The sequence below is a fragment of the Martes martes genome (assembly GCF_963455335.1).
Source record: "Martes martes genome assembly, chromosome: 10".
Classification (NCBI taxonomy): domain Eukaryota; kingdom Metazoa; phylum Chordata; class Mammalia; order Carnivora; family Mustelidae; genus Martes; species Martes martes.
In genome coordinates, this window is record NC_137898.1 from 8,732,034 (window position 1) to 8,749,630 (window position 17,597).

The 17,597-nt window shown below is 54.7% G+C and overlaps 1 protein-coding gene across 1 annotated transcript; it reads right to left on the reverse strand.

Moving 5' to 3' along the window:
• Positions 1-7,140: 7,140 nt before the first annotated feature.
• On the reverse strand, positions 7,141-13,942 carry SLC3A2 (solute carrier family 3 member 2). Its single transcript, XM_080815678.1, has 9 exons — positions 13,199-13,942; positions 12,687-12,860; positions 11,940-12,034; positions 9,716-9,784; positions 9,553-9,611; positions 9,211-9,391; positions 8,952-9,095; positions 7,769-7,852; positions 7,141-7,655 (listed from the first exon to the last, which is right to left on the reverse strand). The coding sequence occupies exons 1-9, from the start codon at positions 13,629-13,631 to the stop codon at positions 7,290-7,292; spliced, it is 1,605 nt and encodes a 534-aa protein (XP_080671804.1). The 5' UTR covers positions 13,632-13,942; the 3' UTR covers positions 7,141-7,289.
• Between the last annotated feature and the right edge of the window lie 3,655 nt (positions 13,943-17,597).

Here is a 17,597-nt window from a genome sequence, read left to right on the forward strand (position 1 = left end):
AAGAAGCCGGCACCGGGCAGTCTCTCATCCATGCCACAACTGTCCATGGCCCCCTGGCCCCGGGTTTCCACTGCAGACGCACTACCCAGATGAACCCCACCATCCAGCTTCCCTGATCCCACACGTGGACAGCCAAGGATGGCTGAGGAAAAGGTCCCACCACCTTCGTAGACTGACACCATCAGCCAGTGGGCCCCATGGTGCCATCCACGTCTCCTTGTACTAGTCCTCAATCAGCTTCCTGGCCTTCTCGCCAATGGTGTCCTCAACTTTGACCTCTCCTCACGTCCCCTGCCCTCCACCCCCACAAGGTGTGCCTTGTCTCCTGGGTGTTCATTTGAACGAGACCAGACTCTCAAAGTCTGTTGTAGAGACCTCGCAGGCACAATCACCGGGATTCCATTAGCTCCTGCGTGTGGGACCCGAGGGAGGTGCCCCGTGCTCCCCTTCTGCCTTAACAAAGAAACTCACAGGTATTTATACCTTCGAGAAAACAGTGAAGTGAATTTAAATATTATTGCCAGGGCAACCTATTATTAAGGAAGACAAGCGATCAGAATCACAAGCTTTTAAAAGTTAAAGGTTACTTTCACAGGACAAAGCAACCGCCTCTTAAATGTGATTGTCTGACAAGATTCTCTTGTAAGCAGTAACATTTGCAAGGATGGTTTTCAGCTGCAGGAAAGAAGCTGCCTTCATTTCCGTGGCTTCAGAAAAAAAAGGGAACATTTTTTCTCCTTAGGCTGAGCCAGGGTTATTTTCATCTCCACCAGTTAGACGGACCTGGAATTTTTTTTTTAAGATTTTTATTTATTTAGGGCGCCTGGGTGGCTCAGTGGGTTAAGCCTCTGCCTTCAGCTTGGATCATGATCTCAGGGTCCTGGGATCGAGCCCCGCATCGGGCTCTCTGCTCAGCAGGAAGCCTGCTTCCCCCTCTCTCTCTGCCTGCCTCTCTGCCTACTTGTGATCTTTCTCTGTGTCAGATAAATAAATAAAATCTTTAAAAAATATATTTATTTATTTATTTATTTATTTGTCAGAGAGAGAGAGAGAGAGCACAAGCAAGGGGAGCAGCAGGCAGAGGGAGAAGCAGGGTCCCTGCTGAGCAAGGAACCTGATGCGGGACTCTATCCCAGGACCCTGGGATCATGACCTGGGCCAAAAGGAGACGATAAACCCACTGAGCCACCCAGGTGCCCAGGATCTGGAATTTTTAAGGTCAAGTGCTGACATTCCATTAGCACCAAGAGGAACAAGGGCAGATCCGAAGAGGATTGTCTACACTGCCAGGCGGCCCATCTACATGGCCTTCCCATTCTCCTACATCAGGGCTTGTCCACCTGGAGCTCGCCCGGGTCACCTGGGATCCAACGTGCAAGTTCAGGTGCTGACTGCAGAGGTCTGGGGTGTCCCCGAGATTCCGCACATCTAACATGGAGATGAGGTACTTGCTGTCAGTCTCCCTCCAGACACTGTGAATGGGACCATCCTGGATGTTTATTCATACATCTCCCCTCTCCTCAAACCTCCAACCCTGGGGAGGCCCCAATCCTCAGGCTCGGCCAAGGACCTCATTTCCTATTTCACTGGGAAAATAAAAAGCAATCTGGGGGGGTGGAGTTCCACAAACTCCCACTATGTCTACCCAGCCACTCTGTCCTTGTCTGAGTGCCTCGCGTGTGACAGTGCAGCATCGCAGGCCCTCCTGCCCTCCCCAACCTCACCCTAGGTCCTGCCCCCTTTCCCACCCACAAAGGCATCCACCCCTCCAGTGTCCTCCCTCTGGCATTTCCTCTTTTCACCTTAAGCAGATGCGCTGTCGCTGCTCCCATCTTTAAGAAACCAAAGACTTCTGGCCCCTTCTTCTTCCTGCTACTCCCTCGTATCCCTCTCTTCCTTAATAGCTCCGCTATCTACAGGCACAGACTCCGAATTCTCTCCTCGGACCCGCCGGAACCCCTTCCAGTTGGCTTTTGCCCCAGCCTCCACCAAAACTGGCTCTTGTCAAGGTCACCAAAGGCCTCCATGCTGATAAACATAACAGCCTAGACACTGTGCTCCCCCTGGGCCCCCCAGCAGCGTGGGACCCAACGTTTCCCCAATGCCTGGTCTCCAGGGCACCCCCTCCCATCCACCTCGCTGCCCCTCGCTCTCGGTATCTGTTGCTGGCCCTGCTCTGGCCCCTTGTTCCTCTTCTCTGCCCTCTCTACCCTTACCCCCTCCTGCTCTCCTCCTGTCATTCTGCGGCTCTCCATGCCACTTGTACCCACGACTCCCAGGTTCGAATCTCTAGCCCAGGTCACTGCGCTAATGCTGGGGCGGTACGCCCTGCTAACATCCTGACATTTCCACCCGGGTGTCTGTCCAATCTCAGAGGCAGCAAGTCCAAATTGCTCATTTCTCCTTTTAAGTCTGTTCCTCCGGCAGTCTTCCCCACCTCAGTAAAGGTACATCCTGTCTTCTGGCTGCTCTGGCCAAAACCCATAATCATCCTGACCCCTTCTATACCCAGGGCTCCCCCTAGGTTAACCAAAGGTTAACCAGCACCCCAGTGTGAACTGGGAAAGGGTGCCCCTCTGGGCAGGCATGGGACCTGGGGTCTGAATTTCAGTGTTCCCCACACCCCATCCCCACAGCCCACGGCTTTGTGCCCAACCGCACACACACTGGCAGTGTGTCCCCTGATGGCAGCCTCCCAGGCTGTTCCAGTTAAAAGACAATTGTCCTTCCTTGCTTCCTGACCATTTTCCAAGTCTGGTCCTCCCTCCTCCTGGCAGTTCCTGACGGCCTTTCAATAAATTCTTCTGCTGCTGAAGAAAACCAGGAACGCCCACTGAGACTATCTAGAAACTTGTGCAAATCCCTCCTATCCTTAGAATTAGAAAACTCCATTTCCCCATCGTCCCCTGGAAACGGTCTGGAGGGGGCTACCAGAAGAGCAATGAGGTCACCAAACTGAAGACCCCCCTGGGACAGCTCTGCTCTAGCCGACACCAGCCTGGTCTCTTCGTCCTGCCTTCCCATCCCCACGCCCCCAGGGCTCTGTTCTCTTCCGGGGTCCCTCTTCCATGTCGGTTCTGGCCTCAGGGCTCCAACCTCTCCCTTCCACCCTTTTCAACCCCCCATGCTCCCCAGGGCGCCCTTCACACTCACGGTATGAACCCCACTTCTACCCCTCTGCTGAGCGGCAGACCCTCCCCTGCCGGAAGCCTCCACCTGCAAGTCCAAGGGCACCTACACCCAAGCACATCTACGTGGAGCTGGTCCCCTTCCCGCCTACAGCTGCTTCTCTTCCTGCCTCCCCCACCCAGCTTGAGGACCCCAGCCTGCTTCCTAACCACCTGAGCCGGAAACTCAGCATCACCGCGCGGCTCCCTTCTTCCTTCACGTCAAGTCCATCCCTCCTAGGCACTCAGGAAATCCGGGAGCTTCTTCTCTTGAAACACCTCTCCAAACCATCCCCTCCTCTCCAACCCCACAGCCTCTGCCTCCCTCACTTCCGCATCTTCCCCGGGCTGTTCCAACAGCCTCTTAGAGGGCTCCTGGCCACCTTCCTCTTCCTCCCCAACACCAGAGCCGGAGTGAGCTTCCTGCAACTCAAACCTGACCATGTCGCTCCCTACCAGTGAGAGCCGTGTTCTTTCCTGTCTTCTCTCAGCTTCTTACCAAGATTCTGATGTCCTCTCCCAGGTCCTGCTGAAACGGGACTTTCGGGAGAAAAACTGGGGCTTCTTTGCCCTCCTCTTTGCTCCTCAGATATAACTCAGCAAGTTCACAAAACATTGATCTAGTGATTCCCAAAGAGCTGTGGGAATCATTTCAGAAAGCGGGTTAAAAATGACCTCCCACGGGGCGCCGGGGTGGCTCAGTGGGTTAAGCCTCTGCCTTCGGCTCAGGTCATGATCCCAGGGTCCTGGGATCGAGCCCCACATTGGGCTCTCTGTTCAGTAGGGAGCCTGCTTCCCTTCCTCTCACTCTCTCTCTGCCTGCCTCTCTGCCTACCTGTGATCTCTGTCTGCCAAATAAATAAAATCTTTAAAAAAAAAAAAAAATTAACTCCCAGGCTCACCCTCTTGGAGATTCCAGTTCAGTGGACAGTGAATTTTCCAGAGGACTCTGCATCCTGGCCACCTGCTTCGACTATGATAATGGGGGGAGGGGTGAGAATTCCTCCTTCACGGAGTAGTTGGGGGGGCTGAGACGGCTTCTGTCTACATCTGCCTGTCCGTTTCCTTCCTCCTTTGACACGGCGGTGAATGTGAGGTCCCCCCGTGGCACGGGTCTTGCAGACTCAGAGCCTCTCTCATTGATCTCATCTGTTCCCCGTGGCACAAAGGTCTGACCATGACCAGGATGTCCCCCAGTATCTTTGGGAGTTCCTGTGTCTTCCTTTAATGTTTGGTTTCTTCGTTTTCTATTTTAAAAACGAATATGGGGGCACCTGGGTGGCTCAGTGGGTTGAGGCTCTGCCTTCAGCTCAGGTCATGATCTCAGGGTCCTGGGACCGAGCCCCACATCTGGCTCTCTGCTCAGCGGGGAGCCTGCTTTCCCCCCACCCCTGCCTACCTCTCTGCCTACTTATGATCTGTCAAATAAAATCTTTAAAAAAATAAAAATAAAAATGAATATGGGTCAGGGGTGGGGTGCGGGTGCCTGGGTGGCTCAGGTCATGATCTCAGAGTTCTGGGATCGAGCCCCATATGGGCCTCCCTGCTCAGCAGGGAGTCTGCTTCTCCCTCTCCCCCTGCCTTTCCCCCACTTGTGCTCCAATAAATAAAATCTTTTTTAAAAAAATTTAAAATACAGGGGGACGGAGTTCTGTTTAATGGGTACATTAGGTCGACATGATGGCGTTCTGGAGGTGGATGGTAGCATTGGTCGGGGCAGTGTGAATATACTTAATGCCACTGAACAGCACACCTTAAAACAGTTCATGTGGTGTATTTTATGATCTTTGTAAAAACTAAACCTGTTCCTCTAGCAGTCTCCTCACTGCTCGGCCAAAACCTTATAATCATCCTGACTTTTCTATATCCAGGGCCCCCCAGGCTACTCAGTACCCCACTGTGAACTGGGAAAGGGCTTTTGAAAAAGTGAAAGTCTACAGGAAATTGCAAAGCACGAAATCAGGATGAGGCTCCATGTTTAGTGACACCGTGATACCAACCGGGCCGGAGGGGAGGCCAGGGCAGAGCGAGAGAAACAGGGAGGGCTGGAGTCAGTCTCCTGGAAGTGGAGCCTCAGGGAGGAGAGGCCCAGACCAGACAAGGGCCAGAACCCGGAGGCAGAAGGGACGAGGAAGGCAGAAAGAGCCAAGGCCCAGCTGGCTGGCTGCCAAGGGCGTCTTCACGGGAACTGTGACCTTGGCACCAGAGCGCATGCCCTCGCAGCCTTGGCCCAGGTGCGAGGTGAGGGAAACCAAAGTGAGCAAACGTGGACCAGGCCTTAACTGGAGCATCTAGTCTCTTGACCTGTCCCCTGTACTAGGACCCCCTTAGAGGCCCAGTTCTATCCTGTAGGAATCAACTGCTCTTTTCCCTAAGAAAGCTGGGAGGGCCCAACTTAACCGTTCCCAGGGCTGTGAGGCCAACCTAAGGATCAAGACGGCCAGAGAAGGATCCTACAGAAAATCCCACGGGTCTACCTGCAAAGTCCGTGCACGTAGCTCGTCCACTCCTGTTACCCCGGTAAGCCTAGTAAGCTGCAGCCCTAACCACCCCCGACCTAGCCGCCCGGCTAGCGGGACGGCCCGTGAGTCCTCGAAAATCAAAGCTGGACCACACTCGCTGCTCGCTCCAACTCCCATCCCACTCCCTCAGACCGTGTGTGGAGCGTAGTTCAGCTTAGCCCACATCTAAGCCCCTGAAGTGTCCTGATAGGAGTGTTTACCTGGAGCCCTCAGACATCTATCAGTCTAACAATGTGACTTACAAGAAGTGCTTTGGGACACACGACCTCTGGGAGGAAGTGGAGACTCGAGGTTGGCCATGTGGGAACCAAGGAAAACCCTGGACACCAAGGCTCAGGGGAGCTTCCCTGCTGGGCCACACTGGGCGTTATAAACCAGGGTCCAGTGCTCCACTGGGAGAGGACAACCCACTGGGAGCTTCACAGCTGGAGCCCCCCAGACTCCCCCCCTGAACACTCCATCCTCTGGTGGCACATGCATCCTTCCGCTATTAAAACACCATCATCTTGGGGCTTTCCTGAGTTCTGTAGGTCATTCCAGCAAATTATCCACTGAGGATGGTTTGAGGCCTGTGACTTGCAGCTGGTGTCTGAAGTAAGGGCAGTCATGTGGGACTGTGTCCTCAGACTGTGCTGTTGGCCAAATCCTTTGTGACCGCCCTACTGGGACCTGCGTGATCTGCCTCGCCCCTGCCAATGAGACCCCATACCCCGATCCTTGAGTAAGGCATACCCCTGCCCGCGGGCCCCGGGGAGCCCCCTTCCCCAGGTATCCGGCAAAGGAACCCCCTCCTTCCATTTCAACATCACCTCCCAGGAAAGGAGGCCTCCAGCCCCTCCCCAAACTCCCTCCACCCCAGGCCCCGCCCCCCCTTCCTTGTTACTCTTTCCCCATCACGACATCCACGCCCCCCCAAACGGCACTCACCTTTCCCCTCCATCTCCTCACTAAACTATATGCCCCAAGGAGAGAGGGATTTTGTACTTTGTTCCCTCCTGGAACCCCAGCACAGGAAACAACTGTCATGTGCTAAGGACACAGGCGAGTCCTGTTGAACGAATGCCCTCTAGTATCCTTTAGAAGCACATCTTGGGAAACAAGCCCCCCGTCTCTCCCTCTTCCTCCCTGAAAGGCCACGTCTGCAAAAACAAGGAAACCTGACCACACTTGGCTGGAGACCGTTGCCGAGGAGGGGAAGGGAAAAAATCGGTAAGACCCAAGACCTCCAGGAGAGGCCCCTGGCCCAGATGCTCATCCTAGCCCGGACCCCACGTTGTTGTGAGCTCGAAAGGCCCCTCCCTCCCTGGGCTAGAGCAGATGCACGAGACTCTCTGGCTCTGATCACTATGGGCAGGTCTGGGGGGATGGGCGCAGAGGGAAAGGAAGGAGGGGGAGGGGGAGCAGGGAGGGGTGTCCCTGCCCTGACAGAGAGGTGGAGAGAGGACAAGACCTCACCAGGCGGGGGTGGCTTTTATTTGAAGCCGGAACACACCTTAATCTGGGGTTTCATCTGTAATCTGTGACAGTAAAAAAAAAAAAAATGGAAAAGAAACCAGCACTGAAGGGCCCGGGGAGGGGAGGGGAGGGGCGATGGGTCCTGTCAGGCCACGTAAGGGAAGCGGAGCAACAGCCCTTCATAGGGCTTCAGGTTCAGGTGCTCCAACTCCAGAGACACGCCCTCCTCACGGCCCACATCGGTGCTGAGCAGCAGGTCGACGCTGGCCGGCAGGCTGGCGCTGGCTGGCACACCAGAGGCCCCCAACATGGCAGTATGGCCCACACCCCCGAAGTTGAGCACCACCAGGAAGCGCTCATTCTGGTCCCAGTGGCGGATGTAGGCGAAGAGGTCAGGCTCGGGGGAGAAGAGCACATGGAAATCTCCGTGCAGCAGAGAGCGCTCCTTGCCCCGCTGATCGCTCAGCCTCCGGAACAGGGTGAGGAGGGAACCGTGGTCTTCACTCTGGCTCTGCAAAGGACCGCGGAGAGCAGGAAAAGATGAAGGACACCCCTGGGGGCAAGCTTCTAGAAGCCACCTGCCCGCCCTCTGCTGAGCAGGCCTGGCCCACCCAAAACCCTTACCTGTACACTCATGTTGGTACTTCCGGATCCTGAGGTGTTGGGGAAGCTGGACTCATCCCAGGGCATGAACGGAGCCTTCGCAGGCTGAGAAGCAGAGAAAACAGGACTTGGAAAAGGCCTGGGCCTGCTCTCCCTTCTCCTCCCTCTCCTAGTCCCACACCGTCCCCGACTGTGGCCTGACTTCCACTAGACAAGCAAGGCAGGCTCCTGCCTCGGGGCCCTGCCCTTGGAGGGCTCCTCTCCCAGAGAGCCACAGCCAGCTCCCCCACAGCCCTCCGGCCTCTGCTCCGCTGCCCCACCGGATCTTCTGTGGCCCCTCGACGGAAAACATCCCCCGTCCCTGTCCTCTAGGCCCCTGGCCCTGCTCTCTTTTGCACAGCACTGAGCAGCACTGGGCACCTTCATTCTGTTTTATTATCTAACTTCACCCCCTGCAGCTCTCCTGCGCACTGCTGTATCCTCTGCGTGTGGCACAGAGCAGTGACCCCGGAAAACCGTGGAATAACTAGACGGCCAGCTCCACACGCATCAGCCGGGGTGCAGACCTCCAAGCCTACGGCTAAAGGTAAGCCAGCGCCTTTGCGCCCTTTCCCCGACCACAGTGGGGGCTGCCGTGCATTTCTCGGACTCCTCTGGGCCCTCCCCTGAACCAGGAGTTACTGGAGGGCACAGAGTCCCCTGAATGTGTGGACGAACGAATGAATGAACGGACAGGCAAGGGCTGGCTCCCATACCGAATACCTAGCGGGGGTCAGGTCAGCCATTGCATCTTAAAATGGGCTCTCACTGAATCCCTACAAGAAGCGCAATATCGGGGCGCGTGGGTGGCTCAGTTGGTTGAGCAACTGCCTTCGGCTCAGGTCATGATCCCGGGGTCTCGGGATCGAGTCCCGCATTGGGCTCCCGGCTCCTCGGGAAGTCTGCTTCTCCCTCTGACCTTCTCCCCTCTCATGCTCTCTCTTACTTGCTCTCTCTCTCAAATAAATAAATAAAATCTTTAAAAAAAAGAAGCGCAGTATCCCAGAAGAGATGATCAAGGTGACGGCAGGGAAGTGACTTGCCGCCGAGGCCGCATGGCGACTGATCAGGGGGCTAACCGGGGATCAGACGCAGTTCCGGCCAAGGCTCCCGTCTGCCTGCCGCCACCCACACAACCTCCCCAGGGGGAGGCAGCAAGCTGTACCTGGCCAGGAAGGGAGGCTGCCTCCAGGCCAATCTCATCTCCGTAGTTGAAAACCGGGGTGCCGGGCAGGGTGAAGAGCAGCAGCTGGTAGAGACGGCGGAGGGGAGCCGGCACGACGGAGGCCAGGAACCCTGCCTGAGACAGCTGCGGGAATGGACGCACGGAGGTGAACCCCAAAGCCCGCCTCTGCCTCCATCTGCCAACACCCCTGCCTCCCGGAGGCCCCCCCGGCGTCCCTCCCCCACGCCACGGTACTCACGCTCCAGCTGCACCAGCGATCCTTAGTGGCGTTCAGATACTGGGTGACCAGGAATTCCATGTGCTCCCCAGTGGAACGAGAGCTTGGCAGGTATGAACTCGTCAACAATAGGTCCTTGGTGGATCCGAGCAGGCTCAAGATCTGCCGAAGGTCAGAGGACTTGGTCCCGGCAATCAGCAGCCTGCACAGAGCAGGGGTGGGGGGCCAGGTTGGTAAAGAGCAAGGAAAGAATGAAGGTGGACAAGGTTCTTTGGACTGGGAAGTCCCCCGTCCCTGGGGCCTAGCCCTCAACGGGAGCATCTCAGAATGCAGCAGAGCTGACGGGGGAGGTCTGCCACTCACCTATCTTCACTGAAGCTCTTGGTCATGTTCTGCCACTCGGCCAAGAACAAAGGCGCATCCTGGAGGAGAAAAAGCCAAGTCAAGGAGCAGGGAATACTACCAAGCCCTGGAGAGTCCCTCTGCTCTCACCCAGGCTCTGCCTCTCACATGGAAAGGGACTCACCACCAGATTCTCCACGTTCCGAACCTGGAACCCATCCACACCGGCCTGCAGCCAAAATCTCAAAGCATCCTACAGGGAAGGGGGCAAAAGAACAGGGAAAAGGTATTGATACTCTGACAAAGGCTTACAAAATCCACCCCATGTGGGGCACCTGGGAGGCTCAGTGGGTTAAGCCTCTGCCGTGGGCTCAGGTCATGATCTCAGGGCCCTGGGATCAAACCCCACATCGGGCTCTCTGCTCGGCGGGGGGCCTGCTTCTCCCTCTCTCTCTGCCTGCCTCTCTGCCTATTTGTGATCTCTGTCTGTCAAATAAATAAATAAAATCTTAAAAAAAAAAAAAAATTCCACCCCACGTCAAACCCTGTCCAGGATGCACTTCCCCTTGACCTTGGGACAGTCACTTGCCTTGACCAGCCTCACTGAACCACCTCTATCATAAAGGTTCAGCCTTCCTCCCTAATCCCCACCCCGCCCGCTTCTGAACTATCACTGATTCTTAACGCTGCTACGGCATTTCACTTGTCTGTTCCTCCCCAGGGCAAATCGCACAGGTTCACCTTTGGACACCTACAGGAAAAAGCCCAAGAGAAAAAGTATGTTCATAAACATAACTTCATTTAACCCTTAGAACGTGTGGAATGCTTATATGCCCGTGTCAGAAATGAGGCAACACTCCCCGAGCAGCAAGAAAACAAGCCCAAGACCGTAGTCAGAGAGCAGCGGACATGGGACCCGAAAGGCTAGCCAAGATCCCACGAGTGTCCTTACTCCTCTCCCAGCGTCCTGCGGCCTGGGACGGGTAGAAGGAAGAGAGCAGGTCAGAGCAAAGCCAAGGATAAAAGAGTGAAATTCGAAGCACAGCCCCGGGGCAGTCTAGCTGGAATCTGAAAAGTGGAGTCAGCTCCGCAGCACAGGCCCAGGCCTGAACTCCAGGCAACGGGTGAATGTAGAACCTGGGCCCCCAGCTCCACAGCCCCCGGCCCGGTGCTCTCTCCTCTCACCTCCATTTTCATTTTCTTTTTCTCTGCCTCCATTTTCATCTGAAGCTACCAGGCCTCACGCCACACCATCTACCATCTAAAAACATTCCTTCATCAATAACTTTTTTTTCTTTTTTAAAGATTTTATTTATTTATTTGACAGAGAGAGATCACAAGTAACAGAGAGGCAGGCAGAGAGAGAGAGAGGGAAGCAGGCTCTCCGCCGAGCAGAGAGCCCGATGCGGGACTCGATCTCAGGACCCTGAGATCATGACCTGAGCCGAAGGCAGCGGCTTAACCCACTGAGCCACCCAGGCGCCCTCATCAATAGCTTTTAAGAGATTTTTTTTTTTTTTTAAAGGAAACTCTACCACCGACGTGGGGCTCGAACTCACGACCCTGAGATCAAGAGTCACCCTGAGATCAAGAGTCGCTCCTGACTGAGCCAGCCAGGCACACCCGCGCTCTCCTCTCCATCAATAACTCTTAAAGGGTCTTCTAGCAATTAGCAAGGGCTGAACTGGATGACCAAGGGTTCTATGGAAATGCTGGGAGTAAAGGGGCCAACAAAGGGTCAGGGTCTGCTCCATTTTTATTCCACCCCTGCTGACCTGGTCAGTGTCCTAGAACCCAGGCACCAGGAGCTCAGATGACAAAGTCCCATTCCCACCTATACCTTCACTCAGGGAAGGCAGATCACAGAAATGAGACTACCTAGGACCTCCAATCCTAAACACAGCAAGCCCCTCTGAACCTTAGCTTCTTCGTTTACAGACAAGAGACGACAGGGTCCCTGCGTGGTCACAGAGAAATTCAGAACACATACAGAACACGTGGCACAGTCCCAGACACGTACAAGCTCAGTCTGGGCTCCGCTCCAAAACACATCAAACAAGAGCTGGGAAACCAGACAGAACAGGAGTCCCACAGAGAAGGGGCTTCCTCTCCCAAAAGGAAGAAAAATCAAACCCAGACTGACATCTGAGAAATTCCTTTCCTGGCACTGTTACCATCAGAGTCAAGGAAACAAGAAAAATCACTGGCCAGAAAAGGAACAAGCAAAAAGGGGGGGGGGGGGTTGCTGTTGGCCTCCCATCCTGCCTGTGGGAGGAGTGCGCCAGTTTGGCTCCAAGGACCCAGGGGCCCCTCGGCTGGAGACAGGTTCCCTTTACAGGGCTTGCCAGGAGGCTCAACACAGCCCCAATAATCCAGCTTGCACCTGCTAGCAGCATCAACACACTCACCTTCATCTTGGCGGCCACAGAGTTAATCTCCGTGGGGAGGAACCACGAGTTCTCGCCCCTGTAGTTGGGAGTGAGGTCCAGAATGACCCGGATGCCTGGAACGATGGAGAAAACCGTAGTCATGAGAAAGACTCTGGGGCGAGGGAAAAGTTAGAAATCAACAAATATAAGCCGTCAGACTATTCCGTATGTATCATGTGGCACAAATGCTTAGATCTGAACCCAGCTTAAGATCTTCTAGGGCAGCAGGCACACAGTGTAGTAGAGAAGGCTGAGTTATGGGGCCCTGGGATCCCCACCCCCAAAGTGTACCCTTTGATTTTATGTGGCTATTTTTCTCAAAAGGATCTGCTCCTCTGAAAGTTTAAAAGCCACCGAATTAGGGGCCCTGGCTGGCTCAGTCAGTAAAGCATGTGAGTCTTGATCTCAGGGTCATGAGCTCAAGTCCCACACTGGGCAATGGAGCCTACTTAACAGTAAAATAAAAATAAACCAGTGAATCAGGAAAAGCCTACATTTTGCAAACAAGGGCACTGAAGCCAAGAAGTTAAATGGCCGGACACAAAGCAAGTGCGACTCCGAACCACGTCATTTTAGGCTGAAGCCTAAGAAACCTCCCCTGTACCTGCCTTAGGAAAACTCAGACCCAGTCAGCAGTGAACCAAACAAAAATCCTATCCTGTCCTTCCTATGGCCAGAAGGCCAAGCCCTTCTCAGCTGCTTCCCAGGCAACTCCAGGACACCCACTCTTTTTCTTGGCCGACTGCAAGAGATTGTCAAAATCTTCCTCGGAGCCAAAAGTGGGGTCGATCTGTTCCAAGTTGGTCCCCGCGAGGTCATCCTTCTGGTTCTTGTGAACTGGGCCCAGCACAAAGCCCTTCACCTTCAGGGTGCTCAGGTAATCGAGACGTTCCTTCAGGCCTGAAACCGGGAAGCAGGGTTGAGGTGAAGCCCCTCCGGGAGGCCCCTGATCCGCCCTATTCTCCCCTCTCCCCGGAACTAAGTGTAGGGTCAAGGGTGAGCCTGGATCACGAGACCCAGGGGTGCTGATGTAAGATGCCCGGCACATTACTTGAGAAACGTCAGAGCTCGGCTTCCGGAGCCGCAGGGGAAGGGAAGACGCTGAGTCAGGTACCCCCACCCCGCGCCAGAAGGAGTGGGGGCGGCTTTCCTCCAAGAGAGGAAGGAGGGTGCGGGACGACTCCGGGGCAGGGAGGGGGTCAGGGCTCCGCGTTTAACCGGCCGCGCACGGAGCTCACCGGCGAGGTCGCCCCCCTCGGGGCCCTGGAAGGCCTGAAGGTCGCCGATGCGGTAGAGGGCGCCCTTGTGCCACCAGCTCTGCGCCGGCAGCTTGCGGCAGCGCGGGGCCTGCACGATGATGACCACGGCGCCCGCGAGCATGCCGAGCCAGCCGAGCCAGAAGAGCACCAGCAGCGCCCAGCGGGTGCGCACCCAGCAGGGGCTGCCCGCCACCTTCAGCAGCTCCTCCTTGGACAGACCGGTGAACTTGGCCGCGACCGCCGCCTCCGCCTCGTCGTCGGCCACCTTGATCTTCACCAGACCGTTCTTCTCGGCGCCGCCCGCCACGACCGCGGCCATGGCCGCCCCGGACGGCGCGTTCATCGGCTGCTTCTCGGGCTCCAGCTCGTTCAGCTCCACCTCCTTCAGGTCCACCTCTGTGTCCTGGCTCATGGTGCCCGCGGAACCGGCGACACGATGCAGCCTGCGCTCAAGGGGTGGCTGGACTCCTGCCTCTACCTTCCCGGCCTCACCACGGCCTCGGCACCGGCTCCGGGTACCAGAGAGCCCCACGCAAGCTTCGGCTACCGCGTCCGCGTCTGCCCGGGGACGGGCGCAGCCTCCGGGAAGAGGCCGGGGAGCCCCGCCCCCGCCCGCCCCTTAAAGAGGAACGGCCCCGATCGCTCTTTCTGGGCCCCTACGGTTCCTTCCAGGCGGACGCCCAGAGGGCTGAGCCCCGAGCCGCCTTTAGGTGGGCGGAGTCTGATTTGTCCCGCCCCGCGAAGGGGCCCTGGAGGGGCGGTCCAGAGCCGCGGCGGGGACGGGCCCCTCTCCGCCCACTCCGAAGGCGGGTGCGCACCCCCACGCCGTCCTCCGTCTGCCCCTGGCCCCGGGCGCAGGCCACCGCGTGGTCGTTCCCACTTCGCACGGCCGATGGCGCTCTCAGAGCCGGCCGCGCAGCTCCCCTCTTTCCCCGACCCAGCTGCGTCTCCTCCAGCCTCTGGGACTTGGCGCTAGACCTCCGCTTCCCCTCAGGGCTTCCTCGTCCTTCAAGAGTCATCTTGAGTCCAGTTCAAACAGTTCATCACGCGGCAACTATTCGGCGCCCACCACAGTGCGTTGCTTTATTAACTTGACTGAAGGAACTCTAACCCGGTCTTCGTGATGTTTTAAGAAGAATCTGTTCGGACAGGAGAGTGAAGCTGACGCTCTCCGTCTTACCCCACCCCACCCCCAGTTTCTGGCTCCAGGATGTTGGGCAGCGAGGAATCCGACATCCAGAAGAGCCTTGGGCGCCCGCTGGGCAAGCTGGGGTCTGCAGCAAACATTCCAAGGTTGGGCCTCAGAGACATCCACCTACAACGGACCGACTTGTCCCCACTTTGCAGGGCCTCCCACAGATTAGCCCGATCTCCCCAGGGTGCCCGGGGTTCCCTGACCCACCCACCCATCTCACCTCCCTCCACGGAGATCCTGGGATGGAGGGGAAGTGGGGCAGAGACAAGGTTCGTAGCCAGAAAAAAATACGGGTTCATAACAGGGACTGCCGGACATCAACAGCATGGGGTCCAGACGCCAGGAACGTATTGTTCCTGACCAGTGCCAGCCGGGTTATTTTCAGAGAAGAGCTGAAGGAAACAAGTTCTTTCTCCCTCTCCACCTGGGCTGGAAGCCAAGATAGCTGTGTATTTGGAAGAAAGCAGAGCCAAGATGTGAAGAAACAGCAGACAGAAAGGGGGGCCAGAGGAGAGCCAAGGGTGTGGAAAGGCTCATCTTCTGTGTTTCCCTTTCTGCATGCCATAGCCCACACCCCACCCCAGGAAAGCGGGAAAGCGGGAACTAGAGGGAGGCAGGCCAGGGGGTAGAGGGTGGAGGTCAGAGGAGTGCGCAAAGATGATAGTAAGTCCAAGGTGCCCTGGGCATGGCAGATAAGTGCCAGCCAGAGGCGCTCAACTGACTTTATTTCCAGGATGAGAGCTCAAGGTTGAGAGCTGGGGTCAGAAGCTTAAGACGGTCCAACATAATACCCCTGGGACCCTACCATCTCACTCACAGCGCCTGCCCCCCCCATGGTTCCAGACAGATGAAGCCAGCTCCTTCTGTGTGCAGTGAAGAAGCTCGCCACTGACTTCCCCAAGTTTATCACCTCCCCACACACCTCCCATGGGGACTAGCCACCCAGCGACATCAGCCTTCGAACACCTGCCAGTCCCACAGCAAGCCCAGCTGTGTCAGGCCTCTGCATCTTTGCGCCTGTCATTCTGTGTCCTTCCCTTCCACTCGACCTCAGGAAGCTCCGGCTCATTCAAGACCCAGCTCAGATGACGGTTCTTCTCAACTTCTCCAAAAGAATTATTTTTCCATCTACCTGTGCTACAACACATACCCTGTTTGTTTATTACATTTCCTTTTCTGAGTGTCCGCACTTGTGGACAAGCGGCAGGGGCCTTGTGCTATGTCCATGGCCCTGCCTACTTACAGAAGTAGCTTAAGTAGGCACTTCACGGGTGTTTGGAAAATGCGGGGATGAACTACACCAGTCAAACCCAAATATTTCCCTTCTTAGAAACAACAAAAGCAGCAGACGAAGATAAATGGAGAAAAGTGAAAGGACACGTAAATAACACTGTATGATATCATAAGCAAGCAAAACAGGGGTGCCTGGCTGGCTCAGTCCGTGGAGCACGTGACTCTTGCTCTCCGGGTTGTGAGTTCGAGCCCCAGGATGGGTGTAGTGATTACTTAAAAATAAAATCTTTAAAAGGAAGGAAGGAAGGAAAGAAAGAAAGGAAAACAAACCATGGCTTGTTCAACCAAAATGAAAGTAATAAATCTAAGGGAAGAAGGGGAGAGAAAGAGGGCAGAAGGTGGCTAGGGATACTCAGATCCTTCGGTGTCTTTTGATACATATAAAACTTTAATATCTACGTAGGAGTGCAGAGTACATCATTTGTCAAGAAGAATTAAGCCTTCAAGAGAAGGCTGGCAGAGATAAAAGGCCGTCCGAAGGTCCAGAGGCCCCATGAGGCCACGTGTCTTCAGCACTTTACACTCAGGCAGGCAGACGGGGGGTTGGGCCCTGAAATACAGAGGGCGAGTGTACAGAGAAAATTCCTTTCCGACCCCCTGTTGCAAAAATTCATGTCACGTGTTTGCCAGCAAATGAGGATGGCAGTTGATCCTTGAACAATGCAGGAATTAGTGGCGCAGCCAAAACTCTGCATGGAACTTTTGACTCCCCCCAAACTTAACCACTAATAACCCTACTGATAACGTAAACAGTTAACACATATTTTGTAGGGTATCTGCATTATATCCTGTATTCTTACAATGAAACTGGAGAAAAGAAAAGTGATTCAGGAAATTACAAGAAAGAGAAACTTTTTTTAATCTGCGTATAAGTGGAGCTATGTGGTACTGACCTGTGTTGTTCAAGGGCCAACCATACTTGATCTTAGCCAAAATACAAAAAGGATTTCCAAAGTCAGAGCAAGGTGGAAGGAGAGCTTAAAACTCTCTAGGAGACTGTCTGTCCAACAGACTCTACAACTTTGCCAAAACCCAAGGCATTATTCCAAAGACCCAGAAACAAAGTATCCAGGCTCTGTTTCTGAAATAGTCATTAGAGTGCCTGGGTGGCTCAGTTGGTTAAGTGTCTGCCTTCAGCTCAGGGTCCTGGGATGGAGCCCCACATCCGGCTCCCTGCTCAGCAGGGGGTCTGCTTCTCCCTCTCCCTCCACCCCTCCCCCTGCTTATCCTCTCTCCCTCTCTCTCTCTCTCTTTCTCTCAAGTAAGTAAGTAAAATCCTTTTTTAAAAAAGTAAGTTAACCCCTGGGGCAAATAATACATTATATGGGGTTTTTTAAAATATTTTATTTATTATTTGACAGAGAAAGAGAGAAATCACAAGTAGGCAGAGAGGCAGACAGAGAGAGGGGGAAGCAGGCTCCCTGCTGAGCAGAGAGCCTGATGCGGGGCTTGATCCCAGGACCCTGAGATCATGACCTGAGTCGAAGGCAGAGCTTAACCCATTGAGCCACCCAGGTGCCCCTCCATTATATGTTAATTTAAAAAAAAAAATTTTTTTAAATCCCAATGCCAAAAAAAAAAAAAAAAAGGTAAGTTAAATAAAATATCCATTAGCTTTGCGGAGTTCAGACATTTGAAAACCTGAGCATTTGGAAGTCAAAGCACTGTGGAAATGAATGCAGAGAAGGAGGGAGAAAAGAGTAAAGGAAATACAGAAAGAGTAAAGGAAATACAACCAAAGCCACCTGTTAGAAGAGAAATAAATACACGATCTGAAAAGTATCTGGCACTCAAGTAAATCGGACAAATGAACAACACTGCTGGGAGCCTTTCTCTCTAATGCAACCAAGTATCAAAAGAGAGAAACATCAGAGATCTAGCAGATCAATT